Source organism: Hemicordylus capensis, chromosome 2, assembly GCF_027244095.1.
Source record: "Hemicordylus capensis ecotype Gifberg chromosome 2, rHemCap1.1.pri, whole genome shotgun sequence".
NCBI lineage: Eukaryota > Metazoa > Chordata > Lepidosauria > Squamata > Cordylidae > Hemicordylus > Hemicordylus capensis.
Window position 1 is genome coordinate 130,299,074 of NC_069658.1, and position 22,643 is coordinate 130,321,716.

Genomic DNA, 22,643 nt, shown 5'->3' on the forward strand with positions numbered 1-22,643 from the left:
CCTTCTTCTTCCCCTATTTTGCTAGTGGCTATTTGGGCAGGTGATCCTCTAGGACAAAGTCATGTTTTTTAAAGAATGAGATGAGACAGAGAAAATAACACTTGGAATCCTCGCATAACTCCTGACTGTTGTTCTAAGTCTTTTACAGAGATGGCTCATGTTTTCAGGTTTTGATCAACAACCATGTCTAGATGGTACAGTGTTCCTTTTAATGGGGATTTCCAGATATTGCTGACTACAAGTCCCATCATTCCTGCTTGGACAGTGGCGCAATTTCAGTGCTTGCCATAGGCGCCATTTTCCCTAGTTACGCCTCTGAATACCTGTCTTGTCTTTTCCATTTTGGGACACAAAACCTATTACTATGTTTAAAAGCATTTATTTTCTGGCCATGAGGACTGCAAACTTAGGCTGTTGGTGTGCAAGACATTTCTTTAAAATATATATTTCTAAAGAGCCTTGTAGCCTCATGTTTCCTTTTTCCTGTCCCAGTATACTTGCACGGATGCAGCCCACAACCCACATTTGACTATGGCTGTGACACATTTCCATATTTCCGGGGGGGGCGCGCGGCGGGGGGTGTGCAATTTCAGTGCTTGCCCTGGGCGCCGTTTTCCCTAGTTACGCCTCTGTGGGCGAGTGGAATCTTAAATAATCAAAAAAGAATCCAAAAGTCTAGAAAAATGCCAAAGATATTCAGTATCACTAGAAATCCATATTCTGATAAGACGACATTGAAAAGCTTCTAAAAATTACAGTAAAAAGCTATAAATTCATGTACACCTATCTCAATGCTGTTAGTAGCAGATGGAGAAATTCATAAATTCTGTGCTATTTATAAAAGCTCTAAAATAATTATGTAATTTTCATAGTTCCATCAGGGTAGAACATAAGCTGGATAAAATAAATATTCAACTCTCTTTAATAACTATACCACAAACTCTTAAGTAGATCACATTAATCACCTCGTACTGGCTCTCCTCTCCATAATGCTGTTTATCTTTATTGTTTACATTTTAAAATAGTAGTTTGTTTGCAGAGACCCAGCACACAAGATCCCCCTGAAAGTTTTCTCCACACCCTTTGGGGATCCCAATTCGTGTTTAAAGAAGCTAGGTTGGCAGGGCTGCAAACTTCTCCTTGAATTTGGGAGTTTATGGCAGTCAACTTGATTTGAGCACTTGCTGCTAGTTACTCAAAGGAGGTTTGTGTAATTTTTGTGAATTGCATGGAAACCGAAAAAGGAACTGAAATTTTGTCGTCCTCTTCCTTTACATATGGATGACTACTTCTTGTAGTAATATATACAGTCTTATAATTTTCATTTGAAAACCAGTCCAATCTGTGCCTTATGTCTGTTCATTCGAAAAGGCTGGATTTAAGGCAGTGTTCAGAACTGCTATGATCTGGCTTAAATGAATTAATTGCTGCTGCCAAATATCTAATCTCACTATGAATGTTTTCTCTGAAAAATGTAAAGAGAGAGAGAAAGTTGCTTGATTGGGCCTTATTTTTTCTTTGGTGAACAACGTTACATAAGGGTATTATAACAAAGAGATGCTTTTGTGTTTCTGTCTTGGTGTTAAGGCTTTGAAAGAAACATAAATGCTTTTTTACAAACTGCAAGTTCAACCAGGTGGCATACTAGTGCTGCATCTTAGCTATACTCTGTATGAAGTGATTTTATTGTTGTTTCAACAGCACTTGTTTTCAAGTAAGTAAAGCCTGTCGCATAGTGATTGGTTTTCTGGGATTTTACTTACAATGAGACTGGGAACAGACCTTGGGTTCTGGGCTCTTCCACTTGTTTCCGCTGCTGTGGGTAGATTACTAAACTGCTTAGATCCTGCGTTTAAATAAGACAGGATCTCTCTGGTTCAGTTGTTCACACCTACTCAAAGAGAGTCACCTTAAGTGGTGCAGTGGGGAAATGCTTGACTAACAAGCAGAAGGTTGCTGTTTCGAATCCCTGCTGGTACTATAAAGGGCAGCAGTGATATAGGAAGATGCTGAAAGGCATCATCTCATACTGCATAGGAGGAGGCAATGGTAAACCCCTCCTGTTTTCTACCAAAGGGCTCTGTGAGTGCCAGGAGTCAAAATCGACTTGACGGCACACACTTTACTCAAAGAGAGGGGAATAGGAAAGGGAGCACATGGCTCTTCCTGATCTCACTACAACGAGATGTTTCCCCTGATCTGAAAATGGATGATTTGCCTAGAGTGAAGGAAGCTCATCACCCTTCTGCTCTTTCCCATGCCTTGGAATCATCAGATGAGGAGAGCAATCTGTCTTGGGAACCTAGATCTCTTCTCAAGGATGGTTTGTGGTCCAACATCTCCAAACTGTCCTGTCTCGAAACCATTTTGGCTGAAAACCACAAATATATGAAAAGCCCCCGGCAAGCGAACCCTCGGAGCTTGGCCACTCTTTCTTCCCAACCCTACTTCTGAAGGGTTTTCTTCTGATCCAGTTTTTAAGGAAGGTCCCTTGAGCCTTGGGTCTCAGGCAATTGTTCCTTGCTTTACACAAACTAAAATTACAAACTTTTTCCCCTCAGATGTTAGACAACACTCCTTGTCGGTCCAGATATCACCCCATCCCCAGATATGACTGCCTTGGCTGCAGCCTTCACTGAGAAGACTCCCTAATGTGATGTCATTACAACTAGAATGGATGGGGAGTAACTCAAATCATTGGCTGACATGATGCATAGCAGTTTTATTTATTTATTTATTATATTTTATATCCTGTTCTTCCTCCAAGGAGCCCAGAGTGGTGTGCTACATACTTGTTTCTCCTCACAACAACCCTGTGAAGTAGGTTAGGCTGAGAGAGATGCGACTGGCCCAGAGTCACTCAGCAAGTATCATGGCTGAATGGGGATTTGAATTCCGGTCTCCCCGGTCCTAGTCCAGCACTCTAACCACTACACCACGCTGACTCACAGTATGGCACTTGTTGTGCACTGCATCAGGACTGTTCCAGACTTGTAAGGTAGCTCTGATGGTGCAGAGAACAAGGGGTTGTACAATTGGCATTTCCTTGTTTGTTTGTTATGTTTGTACACTGCCCCAAACATCTGTCTCTGAGTGGTTTACACCAACATTTACCGCTGTTGCCACGAATGGGAGCAACTGCAGTAGTGCTGATTGCTTAACCGCTCATTGTGTGCAGTGTTGGTGTTGCCTTAGGGGTCCACAACAGACTCAGTGCGGTGTGAAATGACCATATACTGCTGCACATCATGCTGGCCATAATGGAAACCTTACCGAGAGAGAGAAAGAGAGAGAATCATATCAAGTAATTGTGCCAATTAAAGATAATGTCTCTCAATAGCTATTGCTATTGCTAACTTTGATTACCTGATAGGGGTGTGTACAAACCACAGTTTGAACTGTGGCTCAAGCACCATTTGGGAGTGCGGACTGAGAGCTTTAAGAAAGAGGAGAGCAGGTCCTTACCTGCTCTCTGTTGCCCCGTGCAACTTCCTGATTAACAGCACCTTAGTCTTCAGTTTTAATAGAATGCTGCATGGATTATATTGGTCCACGAATTACTTCAACTTTGGTTCTTTGCATACCTACAATTCTAGAAATGTCAAAGTCTCACATAGATAGTTTAGACTAAATTGCCAGCATTGAAGCAGTATATTCTCACCATCAAAGATCCCCAAGGCGATTGAAGTAGATATGTATATTGTATGACTGGTGTGGAGTAAAAGGATGTAAGACACTGTTTTTTCAAGTGGGGGCCACTTTGGGGAAAGAAAGAAAAACACCAGCCCTTCAGTGTCAAAACCATTTCCCGTTGTGCTGACCTCTGCACAGTACTGTGTTTTTTCTCAGTGCTGGGAGGGCCCTTTAAGAGAGATAAGAGAGTTTCTAGAAGGAACTCCATGCTTCTAGATGGTGAACTTCCAAGATGGTGCAGGGGCTCAAGAGGGATCAGTTTCCCTTAAAGAAGCCCCCTGGTGCTGTGCAAGGCCCAGCACTTTATAGTGAGAATGGTCACCTCTGCATGGTGCTAGGGGTACTGTGCAGAGTATTCAGCTTTGACCAAAGCATCACACAGGCCCATTTAACACATGGGGATTGCCACTGGCCCCCAGGCCTTACAGTGAAGAACCCTGATCTCAGGTGCAAGTGCAACAATGCCAGAATTGCCTACAGGAACAGAAAATAAAAATCATAATGTGTACAGAGGAGAGACGACCCAAGCAAATTGTATGTGTTGTGCTGCAAGGGATGGATGAAAATGCAAGGGGCGGAATTGGCTTAAATCTGAGTACTCAGACCATATCCACTAGTTAACTTGAACTAAAAATTTTAACTTCTACTTTAGACCAGCAAAGCTAGTATTCTGTGAAAACTCCAAAATATGAAATAAAATGATGCAGATAGATGAACTTAGGTGGTTTTTAAAAAAGATTTCTGAGCCAGAAAAGAAAAGTATATTTATTTGTCTTGATAGCCAGGCTATTTCTTCATTAGATCATGTATATCTTTACAGCTGCTCCTTCTCTGTCTGCTCTTTAGAGGCTTATTCTAAAGCAAGTCATTGAATGGCAACCATTTACGGGAGAGCAACAGCTTATGCATCTGTGATGTAAATAGTCTGTATAGAATAGGGTTAGTGTAATGAGAATAACGATGGCTTTGATTATTCATTTTGTTTGGGCTAATGGAACTGTCACTCCTCGTCACTTGAAATGGGGAGATGTATGGGATTGATTTCTGTCCAGTACATTTGCAGTGTAGAACGTTGGGACATGCTAGGTAGAATTCATTGCCACTGATGACAAAATTCTGATGTACCTTCAGAGAGCCTGGATTGCAGCCATTGTATACAAGGCAACAGTGTTGTGAAACAATATTGTAAGCAATGAACTTTACTCCAGATATCCTTATCTGTGGGTCCCTGACATTTACACTTTGTGGAATATAACCGTCTCCTTTTACTCAGATACCTTGAAGCACAGACATAATCCACTTTTATTTTTCATGTCCATGATTTAACCATGATACAATTTAGTAAAAGAACTGTAGTAATAATGTGTTGATGCAGTGTTTTTAAAAGACATCAGCTCTGTAATTTGGTTTTTTCTTTTAACAGTATACTTTATAAATGAGTGTGCACAAAAATTCAATTGTTGAACTATTCCATTTTTACCTTAACTTTTACTTCACCAAGGGATATTCAGTAAACTAGAAACCATGACTTGATAGTTCCCAGGTACAAGTTGCCAGGATGCCTGGAGATTTAAGTATGGCGCCGGAGCCAGACAATGGATGGTGTGACCAGAAAGAAGAGGGAGCAAGCAAGGCAGAGACAGATTGTCTCCTTCTCAAATTGGTCCATTGCCTTCCTGAGCCAGATGTATGTGACCAGGAGGGGCAATCCATATTCGCTATGCTTGCCAGGGGCGTAGCAAGGTTGGAGTGGGCCCAGAGACAAGATTTTTAAGTGCCCTCCCCGCCACTGAAGCTCAGCTCATGAAGTAAAGAAATCTTAAATGAGGCTGAATAGTGGTAACAAAACACATAGTAGTGGGGGGATCAGTCATGTGACTTGCCTCTGGGGGCCCCAAGGCAGTGGGCCCCCAGACAACTGTCTCCCCTTGCCCTATGATAGTTATGCCCCGATGCTTGCTCATTCCTCTTGCGGGTTGCATCCATCTGAATCGGGTATGCGATGAATTGACACAACCAGGAGCAAGAGGGAGTAACCTGCCCCTACTTTGCTTGCTTGCTTGCTCCTCCTCCATCCATGCATCCATCTCCACCCATTGCCTGCCTGAGCCAGACGGATGTGTCCAAGAAGAGGAGTGAGCAAGGGCAGGGAGTATATAGCTTTTGCCACTGAGCGGAGAGTCTTGTGGGGAGCAAATGGTGAGTCCCTCCCCTTACTGAGCAGAGGGCAGGCTGGCTCCTAGAGCCAAAGGAGATTTGTTGGGCCTGCTATAAATGGCATTTAAATGCCCCCCCACCTTTCCATTTTTAGTTTGAATGATCTGTAAAATGTATTTGAACATGTCTGCTGTCTTTAATCTTAGGAGAATGCCAGGGAAATCCCAGGTTCAGTCCCTGACCTTTCCAGGTAGGGCTGGGAAAGACTCCTGCCTGAAACCTTGGAGAGATGCTGCCATTCAGTGCAGACACTACTGCGCTAGATGAATCAGTGGTCTGACTCGGTATAAGGCAAGCCGCCCGTGTTCCTGTGTTAAGACTTTAGCAGCATAAATGCAAAATATATGAAGTTTTCCTGTGCAAGCCTCATTGAAAAGCACAGGAGCTGCCCGAGAGCATTAAGATGATTTCAATGGGGCTTGCAGGAGAATTTGCTGTGGATTATACCCTTGGATTTCTCATCTGCAATTTTAGATTATGCCTTTTAGGTTTCTAATCGACCCCATCACAAAGCCTGGACAGGTTCAAATTCTAGCATTTGCCTGCATCTTCAGATGCATCCTGCCATAGGCCTATTCCATTTCCAAAGTGTGTTGGAAATGCATGGAAACTGGGCAAGAGGAGAGTTTTTATTCCACAAATTTGACATACTTTTGCTCATTTAATTTGGTGCCACCTCCTTATTTTTGCCTTGCAAAAATATTTTCCCAGAAATAACCAAGAAATATCTTCCTACACAATGCTAGATACTAGATTATTGCTAGATACTAGATACAAAATGCTAGATACTAGAAGCGGGTACTCCCCAAATTGCTAATCTAATTTGTATAGATTTAGTGAGCCTAATGGATCTTGTGTCTAGAGTTAAGGGGGCAGTTTCCCCCTAGCAGAGGGCTTTATTTAAATCAGGCTTCCCCAAACTGCGGCCCTCCAGATGTTGCTGAACTACAACTACCAACATCCCTAGCTACAATTTATTGTGGCTGGGTATGCTGGGAGTTGTAGTAAAGCAACATCTGGAGGGCCGCAGTTTGGGGAAGCCTGATTTAAATGGTGCAGTTGTTCGCATATTACGTAGTGTTGGGAGAACAGCCAGTATGACTGACAAGCAAGCAGGGCCCCAAGGGGACAGTGGCCTGGGGAAATGTTGCCATTTCACTAAAATGTTACAAAGCATCCAACATGTGTAGGGGCCTAAGTCTAATGAATTCTTTGGGATTAGGCTGCTTGGTATTTGTAGCCTAATTTTGGCAAAGATTTGAGGGGGATTCTCCAAAGCTTGATTTTCCACACATAGACTGTTTTATGAGCTGCTCTATGACCGTAATAAACTAAAAACATATTACATATGCCAGTTTCCCCACTTCTTGATGGATGGATCAGCTTAAATTTTGTGGCACTAGATTTGGATAACAACCAACGTAAGTGACAGTGTTGCAGCAGAAACTGTTAAGTTACATGAGTGTTTGGCAAATTGGGTGCAGTGAAATGTGCATTTATGGGCACTATAAATAGCTGCCATTTCTTTTAGCTGTCATTGTGAACTGGGAACGTTTCCCCTCTTCTTCTACAATAAATTGACTTGTAAAAATGGCAGCAGACTTGGGCTGGGATCCAGAAAGAAGTGTGTGCAGATAATGTGTATGAACTCAATTTATTTTCCAAGAGGTTCCTTTCCAGAAGATGGTGCCCCAGAAGTCCTAAACCAAGAATTCGATTGCACTGTCACTTGTAATAACTTCCCTACAGTCTTGCCCTTCACAAAACCTTATATCTTGGGTTTTGAATACATTTCTGTTGTGCAAATGCCCTTGATGGCAGAGGTCCAGGCTTACTCTGAAGCAATGTTGAAAATTGTGTATTGAACATGATTGAGACAGCAAGATGCTTTTGCACGTTGAAAGTACCAGGTAGATTATTAATCCAGGGACATGACCCTGTCTTGTGTTTTCAGTGACCTCGAGAGTTGTCAGCCATGAGCAATCCTTTTGCACATCTTGTGGAGCCACTGGACCCCAGCCAGCCAACAAAGACATTTTTCAACTTGAACTGCTTGAAAGACCCAAGATATGGTATGTTGGCTACATTCAGAGGGAGTTACTCAAGGGCTTGGTTCATTGTAGGTCAATTCAGATGATACTTCATCCACCAACTCTAGAATGTGAGATAAGGAGCATGCTTGCTCTTTCTCCTTTCAAACACACTGGACACCTTTCCATATTTAAATTGGCTCTCTGCACGTGCCCATAATCGGACAGATTACTCCTTTACATGTGCTTGAAATACTAATTTAAATTAGTATTGCAGTGCATTTAAAGGAGCTGTTTGGCTGGACTTCCTCTGCATGTAATTGGAGAAAAGGCATCCAGCATGTTGGGAGGGAGGGAAAGTTGTGCGTGCTCAAAGTGTCTGCATGCTCTTATGTGTTATCTAATCCACAATCAACTAACCATGGTTAGGTTAAATAGGATCTGGAATGCAACCTGAAGTCTAACAAGCGCATATGCTCCCCTTACTTCCTTGCCTCTGGTGCAGAGCAATAACATTTACTTCCTAGTTTCTTTCAACCATGTCTGATGCAAAGCTGGGAACTGTGGTTTAACTTTGGCTTACAAACCAAGTTGTTGAACCAACTTCAGACTCTGTTTCACATCCTAGTTTAACAAGAGCTAAACTACAATTCCTGGCTTCACACAAGCAGAAAAGCCATGGTTTAAAGACACTAGGATTCCTTGCCACATGAGATGAGGAGGGGAGGGGAGATGGAAGGGGAAGCACAGGGGCTCATTAGACTTATGGTCACATTTCTGATCCTAACTAACCAGTGTTTAAACTGATCCAAGATAGAAATCTCTTTGGAAACTGTGACTTTAGGGTTGGTTCACATGGATACATTCCATCACTTGATCTCTCATGACTTGATTCTGTAACACTTGGGCTGCTTCGCGTGTCAAAGGGTCCATAGCTCTTTGGTAGAGCACTGAGCAAGCAGAAGATCCTGGGTTCCAAACCTGGCATTTTTCTCAAATAGAAGGACTGAAGAGAGAGCCAGTGCCAGTCAGAACTGACATTGCTGGGCTTGATGGACCAGTGGTCTGGCCTGGTGTAAGGTAGCTTCCTAAGTTTGTGTAGCAGTTGTATTTGTTGGAACTGCATGGATGTTGACAATCGTGTGCTAAGATATGGCGTTACATAGGAACATAGGAAGCTGCCATATACCTGGTCAGACCATTGACCCATCTAGCTCAGTATTGTCTACTTAGATTGGCAGCAGCTTCTCCAAGATTGCAAACAGGCTTCCCTTTCAGCCCTCTCTTGGAGAGGCCAGGGAGAGAACTGCATGGAAGCATACAGGTGCTCTTCCCAGAGCGGCCCCATCCCCTAAGGAGAATATCTTCCAGTGCTCACACAAGTAGTCTCCCATTCATATGCAACCAGGGTGGATCCTGCTTAGCAAAGGGGACAAGTCATGCTTCCTACCACAAGACCAGCTCTGCTGCACTGGGCATTGCCTTATACTTAGTCAGACCATGAGTCCATGCAGCTCAGTATTGTCTACTGTGACTGGCAGCAGCACTCCAGGGTCACAGGCAGAGCTTGTAACCTGCTACACAGTCCTTTAACTGGAGAGACAAGCGATTGGCTCTTGCATCTTGTACATGCAAAGCAGGTGCTCTGTCATTGAACTATGCTGGTCTTGTGATAGCAAGCATGACTTGTCCCCTTAGCTAAGCAGGGTCCACCCTGGTTGCATATGAAAGGGAGACTTGATGTGTGAGCACTAGAAGATATTCCCCTCAGGGGATGAAGCCGCTCTGGGAAGAGCAGAAGGTTCCAAGTTCCCTCCCTGGCTTCTCCAAGATAGGGCTGAGAGAGATTCCTGCCTGCAACCTTGGAGAAGCCGCTGCCAGTCTGTGAAGACAATAGTATGAAACTGGTGTATGCAGTAGGCAGATACCAAGGAGCAGTGGGCAGCTGCTCCGAGCAGGGGTGTAGTGGAGGGGGGATGTGCAGGGATGGAGCACCGTTACTTCTCGGCTTCTGTGGCTATTGGGGTGGGCATGGCCATGGGGACTGTCATGGAGATCCCCTGCACTTCTCAGTTTGCAACTACATCACTGGCCCCGAGTGTCTAGATGTGCCCATTTCTCTCCCTCATGGTCTTATATATTTATAGCAGCAATTTTGAACTGTTGGGACAACATAGCTCTTCCTCTCCACAAACAGTCCCAAGAACTCAACCTTTTTCTTATCATTTAATCACTTGTATGTAGCTTTGGCCTCCATGTGCTCCTAATAGAGATGCTCTCTAGCTGAGGTAGCCAAAGTGTCTGAAAACCGTACTGTGGTAACACCGGGGGTGGGGTGGACTTTCTTTCTCAGTCGCTTTTTAATTGCTTTTCCCCTTCTTCTAGCACGCTTGCCATATTCTATCAGAGTCTTGCTGGAGTCAGCAGTCCGCAGTTGCGATGAGTTCCTGGTGAAGAAGGCCGATGTTGAAAACATCCTAAATTGGAATGTGATGCAGCACAAGAACATTGAAGTGCCGTTTAAGCCTGCACGAGTTATTCTACAAGACTTTACGTGAGTTATAGGTTTTTTTTAAGGTGCTCTGATGACTGAAGCGTGGTACTTTTTTTCCCCCTGGAAAAGAATATATGGAGCTGCTTGTGATTTTATTTTAGGCCAAGTACATCAAATTAGAGTGAATTATCTAACTCGCTAGTAATTCACCTTGTTAGTGCAAAGGTGCATGTGGAAAACGGCTCAGCTTAGGCCGATGCACATAGAGCAGAACATATGATTGCCACTGGTGTGTGCAGATTGACTCCTTAGCATGTTAGCACAACTGGATGTAATCAGGCAGTTGTGGCTTGGTAAAAGACAAGGTGCATGCTGACATCAGCCATAAGATCCCATTCTAGTATATGTTGCTCTCTGCCAGAGTTGGGATTTTAGCATAAACTGCCTGAATATTTTCTGACAGCAGACTTGCATAGATGGGGTCATGTGACTTGGCCGTAGATATGCTTTTTCAAAGGCTACACCTTTGGAAAATACTACCCTTTTCTTTACCCTTAGCTGGTGAGCGATAATCCACAAATCAATTCAGACCTCAAACCAAGGCAAATCCCACCATCAGCACCACCATTTTTATTTAACATATTTAAGAACAAGAGCGGGGGGAAGAGTTGGGGTGGGCGGGGAGTCAAACAATGGAGAGACAGGCATATATGATGTACTTTAGAACAGGGTTCCATGTTGCAAGTTAGGATTAAAAGTGAGCTGGAGGTCTGAAAAGGTTGCATAAGCTTTATTTTACAGAAGCATTTTTTTTTTCCAGATTGAGTAATTTATAGGTCACTGCCAACTACTAATACCTACTGTATCCCTAACCTCTCAGTTACCTGTTTAAAATAAATTAAATTATAATATTATAATAAAATTATAATGCTCTATACTATTATATGTGTTTGTGGTCTAGAAGCTTGCACACCTAACTGATTCTGAAACTGAAGCATGTAAATTTAAAAAAAAAAGTGGCTGCAAAATTATATTTTTTACAGAACAAACCAATAACGTTAATCTAAGCCAAATTGTCTCTGGTTTATCACTTGCTGAATTTAACAACTAACTGGTGAAGTGCAACAGCAGTAGTAAGACAACAAAGCACAAGAATAAACTGGCCTACATCCAAACCAATTTTTTTCCACATGTGCATAGAAAGGAGGGGCAATTCTCAGCAATCCTCCTTTCCCTTTGCAGCTGCCTGAGCCTCCCAAAGATTTGCCCATAGTTGTGGGATCCTCAGACACACATTTTTGGGAGGCACAAATGGCTGCAGAGAGAAGGCAGGGGGGGGGTTATTTAAAAAAACCCATCCCTCCACTCTGTGAAGCAATCCTCACGATCACTGCAGGAGGCTACTGCCCAAAAGTGCTTTCCTCCCTGCAGACAATCACTGCCTCCTCTCTGGGTGGCTGGATTGGTTGCCCACACGGCTGCCAGCTCCACCACGGAGCCTGCAGGGGCTGTGGAGATCAGGGGCTGCGTGGGCCCCGGAAGTTCCAGGATGCCCCGCGTGAGCACTCGGGGCATCCTGGAGAGACTCCTGAGCCAGAGAAGCTGCTTGCAGCCTCCCGGTCAGGGGTCTGCTTGTGTGTCGCTGTGTGCCACAGTGACACACGCGCAGCAAAATGAGGTTAATGGAGCTCTTGCTCCATTAACCTCATCTAAGGGGAGGGGTAATTAGGCAGACTAGCCGCCTTGGAAGCACCGGGCTTGCCCGCGAGCCCGGTGGTTCCCACGATCCACGGAAAGCGGGCTAAGCTGCTTTCCTCACACTTGACTTTTCTGTAATAGTTACATGCTAACTTGCATTATTTGTTGATAAGGGCATCTAAAGTTTCCTTGTACTTAGCCTTGATGCACTTAGGTTTCCTTGTGCTTAGCCATTTACAACTGCAGATCAGTTGAACCAGCTTCCACTGGGAGAATAGATGTACTTGAAGCTGACCAGAAAGAATCTTAGAAATGCAAGCCTTGTCCTGTCCTAATAGCCCTCTTGTTCAACCCAAACAAAATCCCTCCTTATCTCTGCCAATGGATTAAGCTGTATTCATCCATGAGTGTTCCAAGCAGAGAAGGATGAGGACCATGCTGCACCAAGCCAGACATTGCTGTAAGTCAAGAGTGCAATTTAATTGGAGGGCCAATTTCACTGCCCAGCAGAAGCCTTTTCACCAAAAATGTCAATTCCAAATGAAGCATCAGTTCTCCCAAGTTCTGTTCCTGGTGTTCATTTCTTTCCACCCACAAGTGTTTCATTACCTGTAGCTCAAACATGCATACACAGCAAGGACAAGGTTGGGGAAGAGAGAGAAGACCAAAAAGGAGCCTCTTCATCTAAAGTTGTCTTCCTGGTGTTTACTTCCCTCCACTCTCAGTAGCTTGGGAAATGAAGCAGTTATTTTCCTTGCCATACTCCTGACCTTGCTGTACACCAGCCAGGTAAACATTTGCAAAACTGCAAATAAACGAAACCTGGAGTTCTGGTGTAGACCCATCCTTACCAAACCTCACACTGTGTGACCACCACACTATGCTCACCATGGTGTTCCCACTCAGCCCTACAAACCTGAAAAGAGACAGTGATGATGGCAACATGCTATGGCACATTATGGCAAGTCAGTCTCTCCATTCTAAGGGCTTCGATGTCCAGGCCCTGATAATGGAAGAACTGTATGAAGTGTAGTAGGGACACTGTGGGCTGTATTAGAGGCTTCTAAAGTACCCGATAAGTCCTCTGGGCCCTGAAGCTTGATTGCCCTGCTGCTGTAGGTCGGAGAATAAGTTTATTATTATTATTATTATTATTATTATTACATTTATATCCCACTCTTCCTCCAAGGAGCCCTACATACTTGAGTTTCTCTTTCACAACAACCCTGTGAAGTAGGTTAGGCTGAGAGAGAAGTGACTGGCCCAGAGTCACCCAGCAAGTGTCATGGCTGAATGGGGATTTGAACTCGGGTCTCCCCAGTCCTAGTCCAGCACTCTAACCACTACACCAAGTTTACTCCCCCCCTCCTTTGGGCCAAGAAGCACTTCATCCTCGTCCACTCCCTACACACACAAATACAAGCCTTATTATTAAAATCTGTGGATTATAGAGACTGGCCCTGAGATGTTGTCCTCTTTTCTCTGAAAATAGCTACTGTGAATTGAAATACTGCACAATAAACACGTGATCTTTCCAGACTTCGGCCCTTTCCTAACAATCGATATAGGGCAAGTGAATGCACGTGGTTGGAGTGAAAATGGTATCATGGCAATAGGTCCCACACCTGACCTCATAGGCATCCACAGGACATTTTCCCGGGATTGAGGGAAGGGGCAACGCCTGCAATCCTATACCCTCTTATCTGAGGGTAAGCTCCATGGAATTCAGTGGGACTGACCCACACTGGCGGGGAGGGGATTGCCCCCCTTGTGCCTCCTCCAGCTGCCCATGCCTGACCTCCAGGCATTCACTACTAGACTGTATAAACAGACTCTGCACATGTACAACTTGTCCATTTATATGCTTGGCTTTGAGATCAGGGCCTTGCTTCTTGCAGGGCTCCTGACTGCACATAGTTTGTACATGTGTAAAATCTCTTCAAGTAACCAACTGAACATACATTGTTTGCCACTATCTCTCCCCCCCCCCCATTATTCACCCTACATTGTCTGCAAAGGACTAGTGGCAATTTGATTAAGCTTTTCAGATATGGTATATCTGTTGTATTTTACAAGAGTTTGTGCATATATCTGTTCTGGCTAAAGTAAATATGAACACAATGATATTGTTGGAATAAAGGGGAGAGAACATTGGAATTTCTGGCTTCTGATTCAAACCTCACTTTAACTTGTTGTGTGGTCTTAAGGAAGTGAATTTCAATTGCTTTTAAAAGTAAATCTTCTTTAACTATTCCAGGTGGGTGTCAGCTGCTTTAATAAATCCCTGATCTCACAACCTCCCTTGCAGTGGCTTTGTTCAGTTATTGCTGTACCCCAGTAAGAATACTTGTAGGAATACCTCTGTGAATAATGAAGTTGCTGCTTACTGGAAGATGCCACTGCATATTAGACTAGACATATGTTAGTCTAGTACAGATTACATTATAGACAATCCCTTCCATTCCCATCCCCAAAGGCTGCCTGCACAAAAGTGACAGTGTTGTAATCAGGAGTGTGTGGTTGACTGGAGGTCATTAAATCCAGCAGCTTGCTGGGGAAACACTTTGAGAGAGAGGGCTAGCTGGCTTGCCTTCTACACTAGGCTACACTGAGACTGTTTATTTATAATTGATTGATTGATTGATTGATTTCTATACCACCCTTCCAAAAATGGCTCAGGGCAGTTTACATAGAGAAATAATAAACAATAAGATGGACCCCTGTCCCCAAAGGGCTCACAATCTAAAAAGAAACATAAGATAGACACCGGCAACAGTCACTGGAAGTACTGTGCTGGGGGTGGATAGGGCCAGTTACTCTCCGCCTGCTAAATAAAGAGAACTAGCTGTCTCAGGCGCAGAGCATCTGTGCCTCTAGTTCTCCCTCATTTTCAGCCCTTTCCCCTCTTCCCCCCTCCAATGTTTATTCTCTCTAGCCAGCCCCCTGGCTAGCCGCTTTTTCCAGCCGGACGCCGCTTTCTCTCCCCTCTGCCACTGCTTTCTCTGTCCATTTGCTACCTGTCCATTGGCCTTGTGTTCCCTGCTGGCGCCGCTTTCCGCTCCCTGATCCCTTCACTTGCAAACCCTCGTGAGAACTGCCATGCATGGGATTAGTCATGGGTACATCTTAGAGAATTATATATATAGAATATATATAGATATAGATCACCACGTTAAAAGGTGCCTCTTTGCCAAGTTAGCAGGGGATAACCTGGCAAAGAGGAGACTGGAGCCTTTTCTCCACCTTGGTATAATTCTTCTACCCTATACTTATTTTTGATGCTATCTTTCAAAAGTTGCACCACAGTGAGTCTTAATTATTCCCTTAAGTGTGGCTTTGCACAGTGTGGTCTTGGACTGGCTAATATGGTGGTTTTGTTCAACTGGTGAGCTAACTAGGCAATGTTAGACAAACAAACAAATGTATATCTGCCAGCTTTCAGGTCTTTAAGGTCGTTCACACGACCCAGGACGGCAGGGTGGTGAGGGCTAGGGGGAAGGGAGGAGCACTCTTACCATCCCCTCAGATGATTCCACCTCATCCTTAGGCCGTACATTTTGAGCGCCCACACAAGCTGCTCTGCCAGGAACATCATGGCCATCTGGAGGCCAGGTAATGTAGCCTGACCTCCAGAAATCCCATAACCCCACACCAAGGAGTGTGGTACACTGGGGGATTTCCCCATAGCTGAGTGTTGCCAAAACAGCTCTGTTCTGGGGAGCACATAGTGTTCCAAATGCTATTGGGACTGTGGGATAGACAGTCTCTATTTTGAGTACGTCAGTTTATGGGACCATGAACTCTTCACCTGCCCATGTTTGGCAAAGACTCACAGCTGGTTGCTTGACATGAGCAAAGCATGGGACAATGTACCCCGAGTTCATGATAGCTAAGACTCCAAAGGACCATCCCCAAACCTCTCTCTTTATCTCAAGAGAAGGCAATCGGCCAGCAAGAAGACCTAGTTCAAAAGATACATCTCAAGAGAAGAAAATACTCCCTTTCTGCAAGAAAGATAGCTTTGCCAAGCACTCTCTGCCACAACTCAGATAAGAAGCAACATTTCCCAACCCACCATTAATAGCATAATTGGCTGTCAATGACCAGAGCGGAGGCAATCCATTGAATCTAAAAACATGTATCTTTGCACCTGAAATCTCCATTTCAAGATAAGCCCTTAAGTCTAGCTATTCACCACTACACGTGTACTTCCACAAGCTACTCTTGCCTTTTGTTTGGTAAGTCACACCCAAGATTGACTGGTTCATGCAACTATGAACTTACTGTAATTGTTGTGCTTGGGTTTCTGCCCCTCCAGGGGGCAGAACATGACTTATGAATTGTCTCCGGGCATGTTTTGGAGTATAAGTACTCCTGGCCAAGCCACATGGCCTCAGAATCTGTATGGACCTTTACTCTGCTGGTTCTCAAGCATGTGAGTGGCAGCCCTTCATGCTGTACCCTTTCTTTTTCCTGCCTTTTCCTGCGAGGAGACCTGCCAGTGCACTAACCTGCAAGTGCACCAAACACACCACCAGATGAAGGATAGGTAAAGCTAACCTTCTGCATCTCCTTGCCCCCTTTCTCTTCTCTGTATTCCTACCTCCAAGCACTTTCTACGACAAGCCGTAACCTGCAGTTTAGACCCTGTTAAATGACTTTCCGCAAGATATTCACTTAGAACATTAACAAAGTTTATATTGCCTTGCCTAACTAACATTTGCCTTCTTGTACTCCTTCTACCCTTAAATAAATCTGTTGTATCACATTTCTGTCTCCTCATAATTTCCAAAATGCAAAACCTGCTCAAATTTGATACTGTTGCAGGACTGCTCCCTCCAGCCAAGCTAATTCCCCACTCTGTGCCAAAAGCACAATCGAGGTGTCTAGCCAGCATCTCTGGAGCAGTTCTGGTAACACCTGCTCTGTATCTGTTCAGGCTGCAAACAACCTGAGCAGACACAGGACCAGGCTGGAAGGGATGCTTGTACCCTAATACGTTGGTAATAGCCCAGGTGCAATATTTGCCAAGATCGGGCCTGATCCCAGTGCTCCACGCAAGCAGCCCTACCCAGGTAGGGCTGTGTAAACCCTGGTAGGGCTGCTCATGTGAACAGCTTCTTTGAGTATTTCGTAATCTGTGTTCCATTTATGTAGTGAGAGCCAATTTCTCCAAACTACTTAGTGTTTTATGGTTGAAGAAATTGAGGCATAAAATGACTTGATCTGAGGTTGTGTTGAAAGTCTAGTAAAATGTGTTCATTTTAGGGCTATCCACTGATCTATATACATTTTAGTAGATCTTCATTTTAAATCTGCTTAACGAATACATCTGTATATTATCAAAGCTGTGACATATAGGTATCTTTTTGTCACACTGAAGGAAGCTGAGAGACTTGATCACAAGCTACTACCCATTGTTCGAAGTCATCTGCAGTGTCTTCCTTTCCATTCCTTATTCTAGTAACACACAAGACTGGATTGTTGAGAACATAAACTTGTGCAAACATTCTGAGATTAGGTATGATCAACCTGCCTGAAAGGGGTTTGAGATCACACTTGCTGGGCCCTCTCCAGCTTTCATATCTTGATCATTCCCTTTTTGTAGAGAACAGGTGCTTGTGCTCTCTGTGCAAACTGCAGCCTGCCTCTGGCTTTACAGAATGTAGCCTCGCAGCGACTCAGTTCAGGTGATCTTCCAAACCATGTTTTGGAAGCCTGGAAATGGCTTGTGCACTCCCTCTTCCCTTCTTGTGCATAGCTTCACTTTCAATTTAACACTAACTGCAGTTTTCTGGGTTGCCTGAATCAGCAAGGTGTGGTTAGCACTTGCTTTTGGTTTGATTCAGGTTTGGAGGGCAATAATTGTAACTTGCTGATTCAGGTGTCACAGCAAATTATGGTTAGTACTAGACTGAAAATGAAGCTGCAAGTGAGAGAAGTGGAGGGAATGCGTAAGCCCAGTCACATTTACAATTATCTGTACCGAGCCAATGAAAACGTTTCCCTAACAGTATTGGTTCTGACTTTCTGTATAGTTTGGTGTGGATAAATTGATGTGAGAGTGAGAGAGATTTCAAGATCTGAACTGCAAATCAATGTGACTGCTGGCTTATAAACTTGACTCATTTTGCTTAACTCTTCCATTGCAGAGGTGTCCCCGCAGTGGTTGATTTTGCTGCTATGCGTGATGCTGTGAAGGTATTGGGAGGTGACCCGGAAAAAATCAACCCCATCTGTCCTGCAGATTTAGTTATTGATCATTCCATCCAAGTAGATTTTAACAGAAGGTAAGGCATGCCAATGGATCCTGCCTCAAGTATGCTGGAAACCCAAGGGCCAGCTTTATTCACTTCTTTTATTTAAAATATTTGTACTCCCATTTCTAAATAGCAAGGATTCCCAAGGTAGATGACAAATCCAGTAATACCAAACAAAACAAAACAAAAAGCTTCTCTGTGCAACATAAAATAGAAGCAAATTCAACTTTTAACCACGTACAAGTCAACATTCAAATTAGTAACAGCGACGTGAGGAGAGAGCATTGCCAGATCTTCAAACTGGTAGAGAGTGAGCCTGACAAATGGCCAGGGGGAGGGAATGCCAAAGGTGGGGCACCAGGGCTGAGAAGGCCCCATTTCTTGTTTCTAGAAGATAGGAAGCTCTCTGAATAGGGTCTCCAAAGAATGTCTTAAGCATTGGGCAGGTTCATGAGGGAGCAAGTGGTCATTCGGGTATCCTGGTTCCTTTTGAAGCCATTTAGGATTTTGAGGTGAAAACCAGCACTTTGAATTGTGACCAGAAACACTTGGGTAGGTGGTTTTTTTTGTTTTTTTTTTAAGTATTAGCAAGATATGTTCCAATACAAGAGCTGTATTTTGTATCAGTTGAAGCTTCTGAACAATTTTCAAAGGTGGGTCCACTTAGAGTTAGTGACCAACTTACAGACTAATGGTGTGCAAAGAAGAAAGGTTCACATTCACAGTGGGGGAGGGGTGATTTTAGCTGACTTCCCTCCTCCCCAACCTGAGGATTTTGGGACCCTGAGGGACATATTTTCAGGAGACACCAAAGGCTGGTGCAGAAAGAGAGTGATGGCAAAAATCGCACACACCCATTGCGCATGTGAAACTTTCTTCTGTGCATGTATCAACCAGTTGTTCATTAGCATCCTTGTCTTAAATTCACTTGCAGTCCAGCAATTATCCAGCCTTTGTCTACAGATGCTAAAGTTGGAATGTGTTAACAGTGAGTTTTTTTGAAGACATGAACAGGAACCATCTTGCATTGTGTCTCAGCTCATGAGTAACTTTAACATTCTCAGGGGAAAGTGCAGCATAGTGTAATAAGAGCTCTGCTAGATCAGCAAGAAAGTCCAACTTTCTGTTTCCAGCAATGCGAGTCAGGTAGATTTTTGCAAAGCTTACAAGTAGGGCACAGGGGTACAGCAGCCCTCCACAACAGGGATTCTCAACATATGGGTCCCCAGATGTAACTGGACTTCAACTCCCATAATTCCTACCAAAGGTCGCTGGGGATTATGGGAGTTGAAGTCCAATAACATCTGGGAACCCACACATTGAGAAACCCTGCTCCACAAAAAGAGCCCTGCTGGATCAGTCAAAGTCCTATCAAGTCCAGCATCCTGTCTTCTCACATTGGCCTCTGGGAAGCCCACAGGTATGACAATGGCATGCCCACTCTCTAGCTCCCTTAAAACTGGTATTCAGAGGCAACCTGTCTCTGAACTGGTAGTGTGCATATAGCAGTCATGATTAGTACCCATTGATAGACTTTCTTCCCCATGAATCTCTTTAACCCCTTTTAAATCCATCTAGGCACTTTCCAGACTAGACCCTAAAATAGGGTCAGGACATATCACGGAAGTGTGCTTCCACACTTCCTGCGTTGTGACACCTCACTCCTTACGTGGACCACAGGGTGCCATTCACATTTGCAATGCCTTGTTTCAAATTTAATCGCTGTGATAATAGAGCTAGGATGTCGTATAACCAGCATGAAAAAAGTTGCTGGATTTTGGGTTGTTAGTTGCTGGGAGACTGCTCCCCCTGCTGTTTACGTTTCGAATGCGACTTTCCCAAACAGAGGCATTCTGCTGAGTCTGGAAAGCGCCCTAGCCTAGTCTTTATCATCACAAATTGTGGCACCCAGTTCTGTACATTAATTTGTACTGTATAAGTGGCTTAAGTGGCTCAGCAGGGAAATGTTTGACTAACAAGCAAAAAGTTGTCGGTTCGAATCCCCACTGGTACTATATTGGGCAGCAGCGACATAGGAAGATGCTGAAAGGCATCATCTCATACTGTGCGGGAGAAGCCAATGGTAAACCCCTCTTGTATTCTACCAAAGAAAACCACAGTGCTCTGTGGGCGCCAGGAGTTGAAGTCGACTTGACGGAACACTTTACTTTACTTTTTTTTTTTTTTTTTACTGTACTGTATAGAGAAATACCTTTTGTTTGTTCTGAATCTCTTGCTCATCATTTTCATTGGATGATCCTGCATTCTAGTGTTATGAGAGTGGAATAATGTCTCTTTTCTCTCCTGTTATATGTTCCCAGCATCTGGTATTCAGAGATAATACGGCTGTGGAACATGTTGGTTCTCTTTACCTATCATGGTTCTTTGCACCTTGTATAAAAGGAGTGCATAATATTTTTTCAAATTATTAAAACAATTTTTGTGAGATCAACAATAGTATCATCCCCCACCCCTTGAATGCTTGCAGTTTATATAATTTGTTTTTTAGAAAAGCTTCCATCACTTTTACATTCAAGATAGATGCTGACAAAATGCCTACATTCGCTATGGCATTAACTCTTGAGACAGACAGTTGGAATTACTGCATAATCTACTTAAGCTCTCTTTACTGCTTGCCTCTAGCTCCCTAGTGCAAGATAATTAAAGTGTATAAAACAGCTGAGCTAAATAAATGCAGGTTTTATTTTAGGATTGTTGGCTGCTTTGTGTTTTGGCCCACACATATTAGACCTCATACTGTGTTCTGTTGAAGGTTTTCTGCTCTGATATCCATATATTTTATTGGCAGGCCTGACAGTTTACAGAAAAATCAAGACCTGGAGTTTGAAAGGAACAAAGAAAGATTTGAGTTCTTGAAGGTATAAGAAGGATTCCTCCTCCATTTGCACACAAAGATGGGATGAGTATACTGTTTTGAGGTTGGCGCGGATGATCTTTTATTCACCAGCTCATGTGCACACAATAAGGATGTGTGTGCATTTACGCATGTCTTCCTTCACCCACCGGGACACCTTTCCCCAATTACATGGGGTGAGGGCACATCATCTGAACTGCTCCTGTACATGTGGCCAAAAAACCTAGTTCTGAACTGGCATCCGGTTTTGATTTCAAAATTGCAGCAGAAGCTTGGAGACATAGGAGCATAGCATTGTAGCAAAATCTCTGGTTTACTGACCTTTCCAAACAATGCCTGCTGACAGTACCTAATTTTTCAGTTGAAAGAGTAAATCAATAGGCAGTTGGCTATGCCACTTTCATTTGTCTAAAAGATTGAACTTTTCCCCATTTGTGTTTCAGTGGGGTTCTCAAGCCTTCCAGAACATGAGAATCATTCCCCCAGGCTCTGGGATTGTCCATCAAGTGAATTTAGAGTACTTAGCACGAGTTGTCTTTGATCAGCATGGATACTATTACCCGGACAGCGTGGTGGGCACTGATTCACATACCACAATGATTAATGGCTTAGGAGTGCTTGGCTGGGGTAAGTGTTCTTAAACCTGAGTGGCCTGTCTACTGGGTAGTTCAAGTTGCAAAATTTGGAAGAGTTTGTGCTGGGCTGAATTGCAGATAAAGAATATGTATTTCTTGTTTTTGACCAGTTAGCATGTTTTAAAAACAACAACTTGCTCTGCTCATAAGCATTTTATGAGTTGACGTCTTCATCCAGTCTAGCACTGCCTGAGTCTAAAGGGATATGAAGGCCATCTAGTCTAGTCAGAGCTGCAATATCTAGGGGTCTTCTCCATCCCACCACTTTGTCCACAGTAGACTGGAAGTAGAACACAGAGTGGGGGAAAGGGGTGTCTTGTGCCAGAGGCTGCGCTAAGAAATAGAAAAGGTTTGCTAGCCCCTGGTACAACCAGCAAACTGTACTGCTCTCCTGTGAGGGTGGTAGGACAGATGAGAAGGAAAGCTGTATACGGCATTAACTCCCCCTAAAAAGATTGATGCTAGATTAGAAGAATGTAAAAGTCTCCTAATACCATCCTAATCCGCACCATTTAAAGGGAGCCCAAACACTTCTCAAACATGCTCATACTCCTCACATCCCATCAAAGAAAGGTTTTGACGTTCTTCCAATTCTAGATGGATCCCTCCCGCCCTCCCCTGCTCAAAGTATAAAAAGATTGCCTGATCAGCAGATGGAAACACACATGTTAGAGATAAAGAAATAAGCCTTCTAAAGGTTTTATAGTTTTGTCTTTGATGGCAAAGGTTTTTCAACTGAAT

At 43.7% G+C, this 22,643-nt stretch overlaps 1 protein-coding gene across 2 annotated transcripts in view; it reads left to right on the top strand.

Annotated features, from left to right (window-relative positions):
* The window catches only part of ACO1 (aconitase 1), a 75,809-nt gene that overhangs the window by 12,965 nt on the left and 40,201 nt on the right, over nucleotides 1-22,643 (top strand). For both annotated transcript variants that reach the window (XM_053304006.1, XM_053304007.1), the window contains exons 2-6: nucleotides 7,865-7,982; nucleotides 10,326-10,494; nucleotides 18,285-18,422; nucleotides 21,202-21,271; nucleotides 21,711-21,894. In XM_053304006.1, coding sequence (XP_053159981.1) covers nucleotides 7,886-7,982; nucleotides 10,326-10,494; nucleotides 18,285-18,422; nucleotides 21,202-21,271; nucleotides 21,711-21,894 — 658 coding nt within the window. In that variant the 5' untranslated portion in view covers nucleotides 7,865-7,885. The remainder of the gene's footprint in view (nucleotides 1-7,864; nucleotides 7,983-10,325; nucleotides 10,495-18,284; nucleotides 18,423-21,201; nucleotides 21,272-21,710; nucleotides 21,895-22,643) is intronic.